This window comes from Durio zibethinus, chromosome 4 (assembly GCF_047325235.1).
Source record: "Durio zibethinus cultivar Kanyao isolate XHJ-2024 chromosome 4, ASM4732523v1, whole genome shotgun sequence".
In the NCBI taxonomy this organism is placed as follows: Eukaryota; Viridiplantae; Streptophyta; class Magnoliopsida; order Malvales; family Malvaceae; genus Durio; species Durio zibethinus.
The window spans coordinates 36,122-53,842 of NC_143165.1; the positions used below are offsets into that span (position 1 = coordinate 36,122).

The 17,721-nt window shown below is 27.1% G+C and overlaps 1 protein-coding gene across 1 annotated transcript; it reads right to left on the minus strand.

Moving 5' to 3' along the window:
- Positions 1-11,482: 11,482 nt before the first annotated feature.
- On the minus strand, positions 11,483-14,546 carry LOC149518995 (putative disease resistance protein At5g63020). Its single transcript, XM_089758915.1, has 3 exons — positions 12,220-14,546; positions 11,715-12,176; positions 11,483-11,617 (listed from the first exon to the last, which is right to left on the minus strand). The coding sequence occupies exons 1-2, from the start codon at positions 14,434-14,436 to the stop codon at positions 11,730-11,732; spliced, it is 2,664 nt and encodes an 887-aa protein (XP_089615041.1). The 5' UTR covers positions 14,437-14,546; the 3' UTR covers positions 11,483-11,617; positions 11,715-11,729.
- Positions 14,547-17,721: the final 3,175 nt, after the last annotated feature.

The window sequence follows — 17,721 nt, forward strand, 5'->3', positions numbered from 1 at the left end:
AAGAACAACATGGGTAACTGAGTAATTAAATATTAATTTCTTAGTTAGTGGAATGGGAAATTTTAGCCAAACTTATTGAAATTTCCATTTCATTCAAAGTGGAACTGTGGAAGTCAACGTGAGGATATTTCCTCTGGTCTTCCTGGCAAGTTGTGGTAAATATTCACTTTTCAATGAATTTAAATTTTAAAATATTTTTATTTTAACTCTTGACAGCAATAAATTTAATATATTTCAAATGATTTTATTCAAAATACATATCAGTTTTTTCACTTTCTAATAATTGATACTAGAATTGGTAGAAAAAAAATGGTATTTGAAAAGAGAAAAATATATTTTGGAAGCGAATAATTGATAAAAAAAAGTGGGCTTTTTTTTAAATAACGAAAAGACACATATATCATTGATTTTATATTTTTATAATAATTTTATTTTATTTTTTATAATTACTAATAATTGATTGGATTGGTATTAATTTACTCATGACCTCAATTTTAATAAAAATTTTATAATAATATAGATATTAGAAAATTCCCCGACTACGCCCGGGTCACTCATTTTTTTTTTTGATGAAATATAAATCATTTAAAATTTTAATTTAATAATAAATATATATGCTTTTTATACAAAAAATTAAATTCACACATTCTCAAATAAAATAATAATTAATTAGTAAAATATTTTATAATTTTTAATTATTGAAAATCATAATATTTTAATATAAAATAAAATTTTGATTTAAATATAATTAATAGTATACATATGTGATTTTAATTTATTTTGAATTTTTAATAATTACTTGAATTTAATTTTCAAGCTAGAAAAATATATATGCATATATTATTTTCAAAATATTCTCCATTAAATCATTTTTTATCTTAAGAGTAATTTTGAAAAAAAAATCAATAAAAATTATCCGCTTCCAATTATTGAAAAATTTTATAATAATATCTTTTATTATTATTATTATTATCAATTTTCTATGTAAATGAATATAATCATTAATCGTAAATTTAACATTAAAATATACATATATAACACAATTTATATATGTAATAAATGGTAAAAAGTAAACTATACAATATTCCCAAACACCTTATTAATTTAACATTTGACAGAACTAAAAAATTTAGGTTTAATTGGGCTAAAATTACTTAATCTTTACTTTCTCATATTTCTTTTTTAATTTTCTAAAATGTTACAATTTATTCTAATATAATAAAAGCGAACTAAACCCTTAGGGTTCGTATTCCTTTCTTTTCCTTATTTCTCACCTTTAGTCGTCGCCCACCAGTCTTTCTTTTCTTTTGTTTTTTTTAACTTCTATTTTTAAATCCTTTAAACTCATCCTTCCTCTCACTTTTTCTTTTTTATTTCTCCACCCTCCAACAAAAAAACAGAAAAAAACATATCAACATAATCTTTATGCTAATCTTGTCAGGAGAGAAAAAAATAATATAAAACTTTTCTAATTATTAGTTTTTAATTATTAATAGTGAATCTTAAAGCATTTTAAGGGATAGGTATGTTTTCTTCCCTTTTATTCAATAATTTAATTTTTTTTAAATAATTATTTTATTAATGGCATCTTATCACCATTATTTTAACTATTATAGAAAAGAACAAAGGAGGTAGGTTTGGCTTGTTTTCCTCTGCAAAAAAGCTTGTGCCTTGACAATGATCTCTCACGAGCGTTTTTGAGCTCTCAAAAGCAACGTGTGGACCCTATCTAACTTCTGAATTTGTTTAACAAACTACGTTAAATCATTTATATATTGGTTTCTTTTTATTTTATAAAATGAAATTTTATTAGGATCATTTTATAAATAAATAAATAAATTCAAAAAATAAAATTTTGATTCAATTTTTAGATATTAATAAGATAGTAGCATACATATAATAATTGATCCAGTAATTAATTTATATAATTATTTTTAAAATATGATATTTAATAAATTTAACGTTTAAATCTTAATATCATACTAAAGATGAAAAAAAAAACCAAAAACTAAATCAAAATCTTAGTGCTCGATTTGGATCAATTTCATTATTTGGTTCAAATTAAATTCGAATATTAAATATATATATATATATTAATTTCGGATTGAAAAATAAAAGATAAAAAAAATAAATTGCATCAAATTTTATATTTTTATTAACTTATTTAGTTTAAATTTTTATAAAATAAAAATAATAAATCTATTTAAATATATTAAAAATCATATTAGAATAATATATAAAAACAAATAAATTAAATTTAAAAAATTGATGAATTGAATCAAATCGGTATAACTCGATTTGGATCAGATTGTATAGAAACTCGATTTGAATTCTAATTGATTTTTAAAAATTTATAATTTTATATATTACTAAAAAAAAAAAACAAACTAAATACAATATAATTCAAACCATTATTATCTTTGCATCATACATCACTTCTTTTATCTTTATACTGTAACTTCTTTTATATAAAAAAAAATCACGTTTAAATGACACCATGATTTTTTTATGAAAATTATATTTACAAGTAAAAATTACAATAATTACTAACTAATTGTAATATACATCATAAAATGCATTTAAGAAAAAAAAATTAATGAACAAACTAACGAAAATCAACATTATAAAATTTTTCAAGTTGAAGTGGAATCTAAAAGTTTTAGGGACTCCCTTTTTTTCATTGAGATAATGGGTCGTGGGTATCAACTCAACCAATAATTGTTTAAATTGAATGATTATGCATTTGTGATTATCGTTGAGTTTTTATTCTAAAATTGATAGTTAAAAGACATATAGGTTAGAGAAAAATGTGTTTGATTTTGATTTTGAGTGGTTCTCCTTACCTTTGTTATGAAAACAAAGTGAATATTGAAAATTTTGTACCAATAAATTAATATACATGAATATGAAATTTAGTTCGATTAATTTATATAATCACTTATAAAAAAAGAATCTAATAGATTTGAAATTCGAATCTTAATTTCAACAATATCTTCCCTTATTCTCAAAAAAATAAAATAAAATAGGATGCATGGAAGGTTTGAAACTGTCAAAATTCGATTGCTTAAATTTGTTTAGCCATAAAATATGACCCTTTTAATCACAAGCTCAAACTTGAGAAGACTAAGATTTAAGAATTTTCAAAGGTGACTCATTTTTCTTAGGTTGCCCCACTTTCACCGAAAATTGATGATTTTCCATGTAAATTTGTTTTCATTGGGTGCAAGTTTTAGCTTCGTAATTGATAAGTTTTCATTATCAATCAAAACAATGAAGCAATTTTCAAGATTTATTGCCGTTTTCATTACGCTTCATGGGACAAGGAAATCCATGTCTTGTGCCACAATCTCTGTTTGTTACATTCTTCTATAAATTACTCTAATCCATAGAATTTAATATGCCTTCTTAGGTCAAATAAGACCTCAATGCTATCTAATTATATCAATAAATATCTTACCAAAAAAACTAAACACGTACAATGAGACCTTAGCTTAATATCAAGGAGGAAATCTTTGAGTCTTGAGGTATTAAGTTCAAGTTTTATTATGTTTGGGTTTAATTTAACTTTATGTTGGATTTGTTTAATTATATTCTAATTTGTTGATTGATTATTCAATGATTTTTTATATAAATATAATATTTAATTAATTATAATTTTAACTTCTTTTATTCTTGTAATTTCATTTGAAAAAAATTAAAAACGTAATCCATTAATAGCTAGCTAGCTTAATTAATTGATTTTCACCTCAATGCTTAGTGGGAACTTAAAAATCGGTTTCTACTTTATTGGAATTATTCACAAAATGATTTTTAATTTGAATCATGTCAATTATCTCTTGTTCATAATATTTTTTGGTAAAAAAGAGATTGATAGAAAAATGGATTGTAAGGTTTTAAAATTTAGATATATTGAATGCTAAGTGTTAAAAATAACTATATGAATTAATTGAGTTGAGCTCTAAATTTTTTAGTTCGTAATATTTTGAATATGTATTAATGCATGTACTTTTACGAGTGTGAGAAATAATGCCCTTTTAATATCATGTAAGATTAAATGACTTATTTATTTCTTTCAATCATAATTTATAATTTTATAAACTACTTTAAATTTCACAATCTTTAAATTAAGATTTATTGACCTTAATCAATGACAAAGCAGGCAATTATCTTTTTTGTTGAAGAAAAAAAGTATTTGGAACCAAATTTAGGATATTTTAGCAAACAATTACTGTCAGCATGCATGAATAATTTAGATAGTATAGTGAATTAGTAATGTAGAAAGAGAAGTTTTTGGCATTTTATAAGTTATATTAATCAACAAAGAAATAAAAACAACTTGTAATTTCAATATTGTCACCAAATTAATATTTGCTATTCTTATAAAGAAAAACTTACCCTAATGAGGAGGGAGCAACCAAGGACCTAATATATAAACAACGTAGGCCATTGGTTAGTTGAACAAGAAACCAGACATGGTTATTTTTGGATTAAATATGGTGCTTATAATGGTTTAAATCGAAAGTCAAGAAAATGAATAATATTTTTTTGTTCCTTTATTGCTTTTTTAGATCAAACGAACTTAATTTTGACAATTATTTTTAATAAAATCATAAAATTAAAATTTTTTAAAACTAAAATTTTATAAATTTTGAATTTTAAAATTTTAAAATTTTGAAACATATAAAATATAAATATATATTTTAATAATAGTTCTAACTTAAATGAAGAGATCAATCTGATCAATTAATTAATCTTCATCCGATTCAATTTATGGATACTTTTGGAAACTATGCATATTGAATTCTTGATCTTGATATATGTTTAAGGGGGGTGGTGCGGGGTTCTTAAGTTAGACCAGATCAAACTAAGTCTAAGCTAGAGCATTGGCATTTAGATTGAATTTCTTGCACAAGACAAAAATCACATGTTGTCTACATAATCTCAATAGTGAACCTACCCTCACAAATCTAGAGGAGAAAATATAAAAAAATTGATAATAATAATAACAACGATAACATTTAGCACATGTTTAGCTTTATCATGAAAAGAAAATGCAACTTGTAACTAATTATGCACCAGCTTACATATAGGAATGGTAATGGGTTGGAGTATTCTTTTGCTATACTTGATTTTGACCCGTCCCTTTAATATTTTTGTTTATATTTGATTTAATATTAAAATATTATTTTTAATATTTAATTTAATTTGAAATTAATTTAATAATTTTAATTTGATATAATATTTATAAAATATTTTTAATATAAATTATATTTTAATTATATATAAATATATCTTTTTTATTAGGTTAATATCTTAAATTAAAATGTTAAATAATAATTTTATTAATATAATATATATAAATATAAATTTTAAAAAAATAATAAAATATTATATATATATATATATATATATATATAGGTTTGATAGGAATAGTGCCACCAAAAACCCAATTTTGATTCAAACTTGACCCAATTTTCGATTTCAAATAAATTCAATCCTATCTTAACAAAATAAGTAAGAATTCATCGAGTATAAATTATTTTATCATCTTTACTTATGTATTATTATCTTTAGTTTTATTCAAATTTTCTTGATTTTAAGATTAAAAAAAGATAAATTGTATTAAAAAAAATTGGTACTATTAATTATTTAGAAAATAAATTATTAAAGACTATTTATTATAAGTTAAAATTTTATAATTGTAATTAAATTACATTAAAATTTCATAATGATTCTAATGAAATCGATAAAAGAGAAATTATTCATCCACTGTTAATAGAATTTTAAAATTTACAAACAAAATTAATAAAATAAAATATATTAAATATATTAAAAATATAAAATTAATTATAAAAATATTATATATAAAAAAGAATTACTAAATAAAAAAATGAAAAGGCAAACTCAATAATTAAGCAAGTACTGAGACGGTAGCACCGGATGGATCGCCGAGCAAAGCAAACAGGACGAGGATCAAACTTCAAAGAGTTAACAGGCAAATATCATAACCGTGTGGGTCCCTCACTTTCTTTTGACTAAATCGTCGTGGACTTTTTGGCTCATGGTTGCCAAACCCTTAACATTTTACCCCATTCTTTCTACAGTGGTCGTGACTCTCACGTCCGTATATTTGCAAGCCACGTGTGGATAATAGGCGGGGAAGTGAGTTAAGCGAGTGTGAGAAACACAGATTGTTGATTTAGGAAGAAATGTGATTGCAGACAAGGGTGGAACCCACCCGAATGCAGAAACTTCTCCGAAAACGATTTCCTGCCAAATTAGAAACTCAACAGAAAAACAGAAAATTTAATACTTTGGTCCCTCGACAATAGGTCTGTTTTTAAAATGATAATTAAACTATTAAAATTTTTTATTTAATCGTTAAAGTTTGAATAAAATTTTGTTGTTTTATCACTCAACCATTATATTTTAATGGGATATTATTGTGATAATTACATATTAATTTTCAAATATCATGCGTTATTATCACGTTCAAAAATTTTATTTTTTTTAAATTTATAATATCACGTTAACGATAACATATAACATATTAAATGATATGATAATTAATATATTAATGCCAAATTAACACATTAATAGAAACTATGATTAACGTGGTAACATGACACAGACTGATATCAACAATGGTAATATCACGCAACATTTACTATTGATGCAGCAATGTCTTGTCAATATTTTGTTGAGATTAACGATTGAAAAATAAAAATAAAAAAATTAATTGAAAATTTAGTAATTAAATTAAAAATTTTAATAATTCTGTGACTATTGAAAAAAATTACTTTACCCAAAATATTAATACTCCTTAAAAAAATAAATTAGTTTTAAATGTTTCTTAAGAAAAAAGGTTCATAATTACTAATACAAATATATATATAAAAAAAGGATAACTTATATAGTATAAAATTTTTTTAATATTATACATTTTTTAGCTCTTGATTTTAATAAATTCAAAAGATGAGAGAGACAAAAAATAATTTAATGTCATCTCTTGAATTTTTTGAAATTAATGGTTAAAAATATATAAAATTAAAAAAATATATTACATTGTCTTAGTTGATCCATCCTCAAATAAAAAATACTATTATAAAAAAATTTATAGACTAGAAACATTTGCTTATATTTTAAGAGGGATATACATTCAATTTTAATATTGAAAAAAATTAATTTAAAAATCTCAAATTAAAATATTAAAATTGAAAAGATGAAACTTATGAAGTAAAAAGTAAGTTTATATTATACATAGTCCAAAATTTCAATTCTCTTTGTTCAATTAAATCAAAATCCTTTTATTAATTAGTAGTTCATCCCATAGCTGCTCAATTGTGTTATTCATCCCATTTTAAACCTTTAAAAGGATCTTTCAAAATTTGTCAAGTATGTACATAAATTAAAAGTAAATAAATAAATAAAATATTTGATTTAACGATAAGTGTATATATTTTGTTCAAAGAAAATGAATTCAATTTTTTTCAAATAAAATAAAAGAATTAAAATTCTAAACTTTTCTTCCATAATCTAACTTATATGAATAAGAGTTAATTACAAATTTTTATCTAAATTTGAAAAAAATATAAATTGGTACTTAAATAAATAAAATATAAAATTTGCACTCAAAACTTTCCATAATGTATTATTTTAATCGAAAATTTAATATTGTTAATTTAACTAGCCTATATATGATATGTAACTATTATAATTTTATCATATGTATATTATTTACTAAATAAAAGTGTTAAATATATTGTAAAAATATTATGTAGATACCACATGATAAATAATAATTGACCTATCCTAAATAATTTTATGGTTTAACTAAAAACATAATTCGAAAAAATTTGTCAAATGCTATGTATATAAGTTAATATAATTAACATATTACTAATAATTGATTGGTTCAATCGGTTAAGGTTGTTCTCTTTGATAAAGAGATATTATGTTTGAGTCTTGTTGGTGGTTATTTGTTGAGGTCATCTCGAATACACGACTTACAGCTACCTGTTTTAGGTTGTCAGATACGACATATCTTATCATGACTTGAGTGACTGAGTAGCTTATCTACCATCGGATTTTTTCTTACAAAAAAAAATAATTAAACATATTAGAGTTGGGATTAAAATAGTACATAATTTGAAAATTAATGGTACAAATTATACATTTTATGAAGTTCAGGGAGCAAATTGTATATTTTATTTTTTGGATACCAATTTATGCAATGTTGTTTTTCTACAATTCATGTACTAAAAATGTAATTAATTTTATAAATAAATAAATCACAAAAATTAATTTAAATTTTTTATTTTTTTATTTGAAGTTTTGGTTAGCTTTGGGATACTAATTATGCGAGGAAAGATTCACCTCTATGTATGTCAACTAATTTCGCATATTTTAACTCATTCAAGACATTCAACCACAGTGCAAAAAGATGGAAATATATACCAACTAAAGCTTGGGTTTAAGTTTTGATGTTGTACTTTGGATGTTTGATTTGCAATATTTCATTGAGGCCAATGGGACATTGTGGTTTGCATAAAGCATTTCTATCTTTTTTATTTATTTATTTATTTATTTTAAATGAAAATTTCAAGAAAATAAAAGTTTGAACTTTGAATTTTTAATCTTATTTTTCTTCAAAATAATATATATTAATATTAATTTAATTACTATATATATGTGATATTTGATTAATATTATTGATCATATCATGTGTACACAACATAAAATAATATCCTTTTAAAAATTAATTTAAAATGTATTTTTTTACATAGATAATAAAAATCTCGTTCAAAATCGGCCAATTGTTAGACGTCGTGTAAAATTTACATGAAGATTTCATAAAATATTTAGCATTTTTCTTTAACACATGGTATGCTCATGACATGATTAAAATGGTCATGTGTTGAAGAAAAAAAATATTGAATTTCAAATTCCTAAATTTTTCTTTAGGTTTTAGTTGTAGAGGGATATATGTTTAGGTCAAATAGCAAGATTTTCTCTTTATTTTGTGAATTTCATTTACAAATTTAATTAATTTTGGTGGGATTGTTTAGAAAACTGGAAAAATGAAAGTAATTTTCAAAGAATTATTAATATGGTGAAAATATGAAATTCCCAAATTGAAACCTTGAAAGGAGATTTTTGAGTTTGTGAGATAAAATAATAATAAATATTTGTATTTGCTGAAAATAAAATTCATGCTTTTTGGGACTTTTGCATTTGAAATTATTCTTTTGATACATTGGATTTGAAATTAATGGTATACAAATAAAAAAATGTCAAATTAAAAGAACTTGTATACTCCCTTTAAAATTTAAAAACTTGCAAGAATATAAAAAAATTGATAACTATTAAGACTTTGTTTCTCTTAATTATTTATTTGATTTTATGATATTTATTTTTCTTAATTAAATTTAATTTAGACATTAAAAGATAAATTCTTCCATTCTTTCACCTAATTCACTTGTTTTAATTTGTTCATAATATTTGGAAGTTTCTTTCTTTTTATAAGAAAAGATAAAACTACCTTCTTAAAGAACATTTTTTTATTTGTATTTTTTATTTTTTTATTTTAAAAAAATTATAGACTAAAAATATAAAAAATATAAAATTTTTAATGTTCAGATTTAAATTTTAAAATAATTAAATAATATATTTAATTATATGAATCAATTGAATTAAATTATTTTATTTTATTTTATTTGTTAATTAAAGAAATAATGTAATTGATGAAAGCCAAGCCAGTTAACAGAAAAAAGAAGAGGTGAGGGTTTCCAATTTCATAGGCCACTTTCAAGTTTCAACCATGGTTAGAAAAATGTTAGAAAAATGGACAATAAATCTAAGGTTAAATCAACTACTCTTATCTCCTTTGGGCTCCATCGTTGGATATTAGCTGTTAAATAAGAACACAAGAGCAACATATTCACAAATATTTTATTTTCAAATTTTTTTTTTTATTTTTTGGTTTTTCCTTGCACAATTTCTTTGTTTTATTGCTTCAAAAACCTTATAAAGACTCTTTCACTAACCCCATTTCTTCTCCTCCTGTTTCCCAAACTTTTTCTTTTCATACACATTTATTCTCAGCTTCCCTGAGCCTTTAGCAGCGTTGGGTTAAGCTTACTTTTGCATTTTAGGATTAAAAAATTTTGATTCTTATTAAAGTTTAAACTTTTAGACGCAAAAACTGGCAAGTTTTGCCAATAAATAAAGTTTCAGTTTTAGACATTTTTTTGTTGAAAAAATGGAAACTGAATCATAAAGACTTAAACTTCGGCCTTAAGAAAAGTTTTTGTTGAATTTGGGTGTTTTCTTGAGTTGGGTCTTGAAGTTTTCAACTTATAGTAAAAGGCTTGACATTTTGCTTTGAGCTTTTTTAGCCATGTGGACTTTATGTTCTCGGTGAGTTGCTTAATTCCTATGTGTTTCATTTTGGTTTCTTTACTTGTTCTTTTGCTTCAAAGCAGCTTTGTTTCATTGTTTGGTAATGTTAATTCAATATATATGTACCCATTAACCTTTTTTCTTTTTCTTTTTCATTTGGAATGCTTCTTTGATTTCCATGAAACTGGAGTTATTGTTTTTTTTTTTTTTTTTTCTTTCTTCCTCCCTTGAGAATGCATCCTTCTGTTGCTTTGTGTTTGGAATGCCCGTAATGTTTCCTTGAAATTATTTGTTTAATCATAATTTTGTTAAGTAAAATAATCTTTGGTTGGTATCATTAAGTTATTCTTTGGTTTGGTTTGTTTTCCTTTGCAAAAAAGCTTGTGCCTTGACAATGATCTTCGAAGCCTTTTTGAGCTCCCAAAAGGAAGGTGTTGATCCCTTTGAATTTATTTAACCAACTACATTAAATCATTTATTTCTGGGTTTCTTTTTAAAATGGATTAAGAGCCTGTAGAATCTGATCATTTTATAAATAAATAAATAAATTCAAAAAATAAATTTTTGTTTAATTTTTCGGTATTAATAATATAGTAGCATTACACTATAATAATTGATTTACATAAATATTTTTAAAAAATAATATTTAATAAATTTAATATTTAAATTTTTATTTATTTATATTTTGATATATAAAAATATACCATTAGTTAGATTAAAAATATTAATTTTATTTGGCTACATTATTTTATTAAAAAATTTTAAAATGATTAAAAAAAATTTTGTATTATTTTAAAATATTACTTAAAAAAAAAAAAGATTGTACTGTATCTTAATTTTGGTCCGTGATAGCATTCATCCCAGAAGAAATAGGAAAATAGAAGTAAATCTGTTTTAAAGACAAATAATCCCAAGGTCTACATCAGAAAAGTAATACTTTAACAAGGAATCCGAATAAGGAACGAGCAATTATAATCTATACCACAATGATCACCAACGACCTTATTTTCTGGTTCAGCAGCTACATTTGATGGGGCACAGAGACGAGCTTTAAAGTCTTTCTCAATCCGCTAAAAAGGAAAAATCAGATCTTCTTAAAAATACTCTCTACAAGCAACATAGTATTTTTAGCAAGCTTCATGATAAATTGACTGACGATTACTAAATTTCTTCAAAAACAGTGAAGCACTGGACGTAGATATTCCCCACAACAGTTCTGCGTAGTATTTTCAACCAAAACAAGTTAGATATGACACAACAAGTTCAAGACAACAGTAACAGAGATGGAGAAAGGTAAATGCAAGATTACATACTTGTCTTGCCTTTCTTTAAGTTGCGATGAAACAAGGAAGAAAAGCATGTCTAGTAGATTCATCCACCCATTGCAGCTCTTTCCACCACTTTTCGTTTCCTTTAATGCTGATTTTGTTTGCCTTTGCACTGTTAGAGTTGAGTGGAAGTCTCCTCAGCTTTGGGCAATGGCGAACATCAATTTTCTTGATACATGGGAAGGGGAGTACATTCCTGTAAATGTCTTTCAATTTTAGGAGATCCTCTAAAACAAGATATTCGAGTGACACAAATGGCGTTAAAGTTCCTACAAGCCCTGCCACCTGACTCAGTTTTACCTCACTGATTATTTCTTCCATTTCATTGCAGTCTGCTACATTAACAGTCCTCAGATTTGGAGCGAGAATAAGCCATGTTATGTCCCTCAATTTTGAGCATCTGTATATGTATACATGGTGAAGGCTTTGGAAGCAATGTTGGGTTGCAATGACAGGTTTGAATGTGGCTCTGTGCTTTTATCATTCTTCCTTCCCCTGCCCACTCCATCTTCACTTCTTCCAAACTTTCACATCGCCCAACTACTAGATTATGTAGAGACTCGATATTTGCTAAAGATAAAATATTCAATTGCTTTGAGTCCTTCAGCATCTCAAGCCCAATTTCTTCAGTGTAGTTGTGTGATCTTTCTGCATTCAAATATCTATCAAGAGCAAAAGCACTTGTTATAGACAAGGACAATGCATTCAAGTAATTCAAGCACTGCAATTCTTCTAACAAGCATTCATTACTTTCTTCTACTGCCTCATCGAAAGGATAAGAGTTAATCATTCTCAATATTCGCAGCTTTAAGAAACTAGATATCAACCCTCTTGGGATTGTGATGCGACGGAATATGTAACTCAAGTTCAAACACTTTAGCTTTTGTAAAGCCTTCAATTCAATTGGTAGCTCTCTTATATTTGTAGCTGATAGGTCGAGATATTCTAGAGATACCAATTTTGCAATCCCCACTGGCAATTCTGTTAAATCATGACTTCCACCAAGGTTTAGAACTTTTAGGCCACACATAAATTGGAAGAAATCATTGTGAATCACCTTCAACTGATGATTATTGTTGAGAAACAAAGTTTGAAGATCGGGACAGTTAGGTGCTTCTGTTAGATTTTCAATCTTGTTTTTCATCAATGACATTCTTCGTGTACCTTTCCATCTTCCACCCTCTGGCATTTGAGTCAAATAATAACCTGCTTGCACAAAAAACTTCCATTTCTCTGCTTCACACGTACATGCTATCCACAAACTCATGTCACGAATCACATCATGCATTTTTATACTCCAATCATCTACTCCTTCCAGTAAACATGCATGAATGAGAGAACCAATGATGTGGTGTCCTTGATTTCTAGCTTGACGTATGGTGTCATGTTCATCCAAAAATCCTTCTCCTATCCACAAATCTATCAGCGATTCTTTAAGAATTTGAAAATCTTCCGGGAACAAGCTACAATATAGGAGGCAAGTTCGAACCATGTCATTTGGCAAACGATCATAACTGAATTTTAGAAGAGGATATACCTCTTCTCCCATGTTTGGAAAAACAAAATTGGCTGATTTCTTCAAGACTTCAATTGTGTATTTCCATTCCTCAAGTGTGTTCTTGCAAGCCATGGCACGACCGATAGTGATGAGTGCAAGAGGCAGTCCTCCACATTCTTTGGCCACTTCTTGAGCTAGCCCACGAATATTTGGATGACTATCAAAGACATCTTTACCAACATGTTCCTCAAACAATTTCCAAGCCTCTTCTTCAGGCAAACATTGCACTTGAATCTTCTTATGAGCTCTCATTTGCCCACACACCTCCTTAGAACGAGTTGTAAAAATTAGTTTGGAATCATTTTCTTGGTTGGGGACAGGTATCCCTACCTTGGATAGGTCAACTCTTTCCCATATATCATCTAACAATAATACAAATTTCTTTTCTCTCAGAATCCCGTAGATGTCTATAGCTTTCTCTTCGGGAGCTTTATCACTCCAATTTCCATTAAAAAGGCCAATCCTCTTTGCAATATCATCTTGGACCTTTCCAATTGAAAATCCTTTAGACACCACAACCCAAATAACCATATCAAATCCACAGGATGAAACACCAATCTTGTTATTGATTTCAGTCAAGAGCCTAGTCTTGCCAACTCCCCCAACGCCATACAAGCCAATAATCCCCACATGCTTTTGTTCAAAGGCACTCCAGACCTTATTGAACATGGATTCCAAGCCTACGGCAGAGTCGCTCGGTCTTGGAACCACCAGAGCTGCAGGTGCCTCCGTAGCTACTACTTCAAAAGCTCCTTTTTCCTTTAGATCCTTAACATCACGAAGGCTTTTGGCCACTCTTTTGCTGAAATTGAGGGTAGATTTGCAATTCTTGGAACAACAGCCTCCCAAGCATAAATTCTTGATTTCTTCAGGACCATCAGTAAGCAGTTCATCAACTTCATGTATCATAGTTTCTGCCCTTGAAAGCCATCCTCCAACTTCATCCATCTGCCTCAAATTTTGTTGTATAGCGATGATGGCTTTCTTCGTCACATCATTCCTTCGCTCCTTTAATTCGTCCAGAGCTGTGTTCAAGTCAATAAGGTTTTCTTCAAGATGGCGTGCGTAGATTACTTGTCCAGCAACACAATCCGAGCAGCTGGAAATTATGGAATCACACGACAATGAGATCGACAAAAAGTTTCCCATAGTTTTGCACAAGATTATAATTCCAAGAAAATGATTAAATTTCCCAAGAAAAAACAACAAAAATTCTAATGACAAGAGAAGAAGACGAGTGTTTAACAACGAGAGGGAGAAAGAGCAATAAGAAACTTGAATCAAAGGGTTTTTATTTTTGCTTGTCTCGGACATCAACAGGAGAAAGGAGCACCATATTGTTGGGATTTACCTTGAATCTCAGAATTTCATAACAAAAGTTAAGTGAGTTTAAATTTATTTAGTATCTCACATCAGAGTTTAGTAAAAGTATAAGAGGTTTCATCCTTATAAATAAAGTATTTTGTTTTTAGTTTGATAATCTCAAAGATTTAGACACTAAAAGAATAGCTAAGTGAGTAGTCTATTAAAAGGGTGTAATTGAGTTTTGGGTTAAGTTTTGAGTAAAGAGTTTTAGAAGACTTTTCTCATTCTAAAAGTTTCACAGTTGTAAAGATTTATTTGTTAGTGGATTAGGTTTGGAGTAGGCCATTTTGAGTTGGACCGAACCAAATGTTTATGTGTTCTTATTTTTTATTTGAGTTTGCTATTGTGTGTGTGGTTGCTATATGTGGGTGTTATTTTTCCCAATAAGTGGTATCAGAGCGAGGTTTGAGGTTCAAGGTTTAAGGTTCGTGGGCCCAAAAGATCGGGAAGTAGTGTTTCAAGATATCTGAAGAAGGTATGTCTGGTATGCCTATGCCTAAGTTTGAGATTTCGTTATTTGATGGAAAGAGTAATTTTATGTTATGGAAAAGTATGATTCAAGATCTATTAGTACAATAAGGGTTGGATCAGGCATTAGAGAGTATTAAGCTTGAGGGAATGTCTGATACTAATTGGAATAAGATTCAGAAGAGGACTGTTAATACTATTAGATTGGCATTAGCTCCAGAAGTAAAGTACAATGTGTTGACTGAGAGTACTCTGAAAAGTTTATGGGATAAGCTTGAAGGTATTTATGTTAGCTCCAGAAATAAAGTACAGTATGTTGACTGAGAGTACTCCGAAAAGTTTATGGGATAAGCTTGAAGGTATTTATGCTTCGAAGTCGTTGACTAATAGATTATGTTTGAAGATGGATTTGTATTCTCTGAAGATGGAAGAAGGTATGAGTCTTCATAATCACCCGAATGAGTTTAATAGATTGGTTTCTCAATTGCTAGCGATTTCTGTTGATGAGTTAAAAGATGAAGAGAATGTTTTAATTTTGCTGTCATCTTTGCCCAAGTCTTATAGGCCTTTAATTCAGACTGTGTTGGTAGGCAGATTTACTTTGAAGTTGGATGATGTAATTGTCTTATTGTGTGAGAATAAAAGGTTTATGAGAGCTCAGAGCTCATCACCTAGGGGAAGTACACTAGCTGTAGAGGGTTTTGATCGAGAGAGGACTCAAAAGAGGATTGATGGATCAAGATGGAGATCTAAGTCAAGAGACAGAGATTACAGTGATGTAGAATGTTGTTATTGTGGTGAGAAGGGACATATTCAAGTGCGCTGCAAGAAGCTGAGAAGGGATATGGCTGCTTTCAAAAGGGCGAATGATGAAAAGAAATCAAATGAAGAAAAGAGTAATACTGTTGTTGTCGTGTCTGATGATGATGATGTTGTTTTGACAACTTGTGTGGATGAGACTTAGACTTTGAAAAGTGATAAAGGTTGGGTTTTAGATTCAACTGCTACAGTTCATGTTTGCAATGATAGGAGTTGCTTTATGGAGTTGAATGAGAATGAAAAGTATGAGGATATTGTGGTTGCCAACAAAGAAAAGGTACAGATTCAAGGCATTGAGAATGTTCGCCTTAGATCACACGATGGTGTTATTAGGACACTTCGTCATGTAAAGTATGTACCAAGTTGTCATTACAATTTGATTGTTTTGGGTGAGTTAGCTTCTTGGGGGTACACATATTATGGTAGTAATGATTAGTTAAAAATATATAAGAATGGTAGTGTGATTCTGTAAGGAAATAGGGTCAATAATCATTTGTACATGTTTGATGGAGGCTCAGTTGCTAGAATGTCTGTGATGAAAAAAACGAAGAAAGGTAAGTATGTTAGCTTTGCAGATACTGTTGAAGTGTTTGGAGATTCAAATCAAAGAAGGATTTGTTGGGATTTACCTTGAATCTCAGAATCCCACATCGAAAGTTAAGTGAGTTTGAATTTGTCTAGTATCTCAAATCGAGAGTTTAGTAAAAGTATAAGGGTTTTCACCCTTATAAATAAAGTATTTTATTTTTAGTGAGTTTGAATTTGTCTAGTATCTCACATCGAGAGTTTAGTAAAAGTATAAGAGTTTTCACCTTTATAAATAAAGTATTTTATTTTTAGTTTGATAATCTTAGAGAGTTAAACACCAAGAGAATAGCTAAGTGAGTAGGCTATTAAAATTGTGTAATTGAATTTTGAGTTAAGTTTTGAGTAAGGAGTTTTAAGAGACTTTTTTCGATCTTAAAAGTCTCATTGTTATAAAGATTTATTTGTTAGTGAATTAGATTTGGAGTAAGTCATTTTGAGTTAAATCGAACCAAATATTTGTGTGTTTTTATTCTTTTGAGTTTGTTATTGTGTGTATAATTACTACGTATGAGTGTTATTTTTCCCAACACATAGCAGGCAAGCACAAAAATGGATAGATCAAGAACAACATGGGTAATTGAGTAATTAAATATTAATTTCTTTGTTAGTGGAATGGGAAATTTTAGTCTAACTTTTGATCAAATTTATTAAAATTTCCATTTCATTCAAAGTGGAACTGTGGAAGTCAACGTGAGGATATTTCCTCTGGTCTTCCTGCAAGTTGTGGTAAATATTCACTTTTGAATGAATTTAAATTTTAAAATATATATGTTTTTACTCGTGAGAACAATTAATTTAAAATATTTAAAATGATTTTATTCAAAATCCATATCAGTTTTTTCACTTTCTAACAATTGACACTAGAATTGGTCCCAAAAAAATGGTATTTTGAAAACGGAAAAATATATTTTGGAAGCGAATAATTGATTAAAAAAAGTGGGTATTTTTCTTAAATAACGAAAAGACATATGTATCATTGATTTTATATTTTTATAATAATTTTATTTTACTTTTATAATTACTAATAATTGATTGAGTTGGTATTAATTTACTCATGACCTCAAATTTAATAAAAATTTTATAGTAATACAGTTACTAGAAAATTCCCCCGGCTACGTCCGATTCACTTTTTTGTTTTATTTTTGATGAAATATAAATCATTTAAATTTTTAATTTAATAATAAGTATATATGT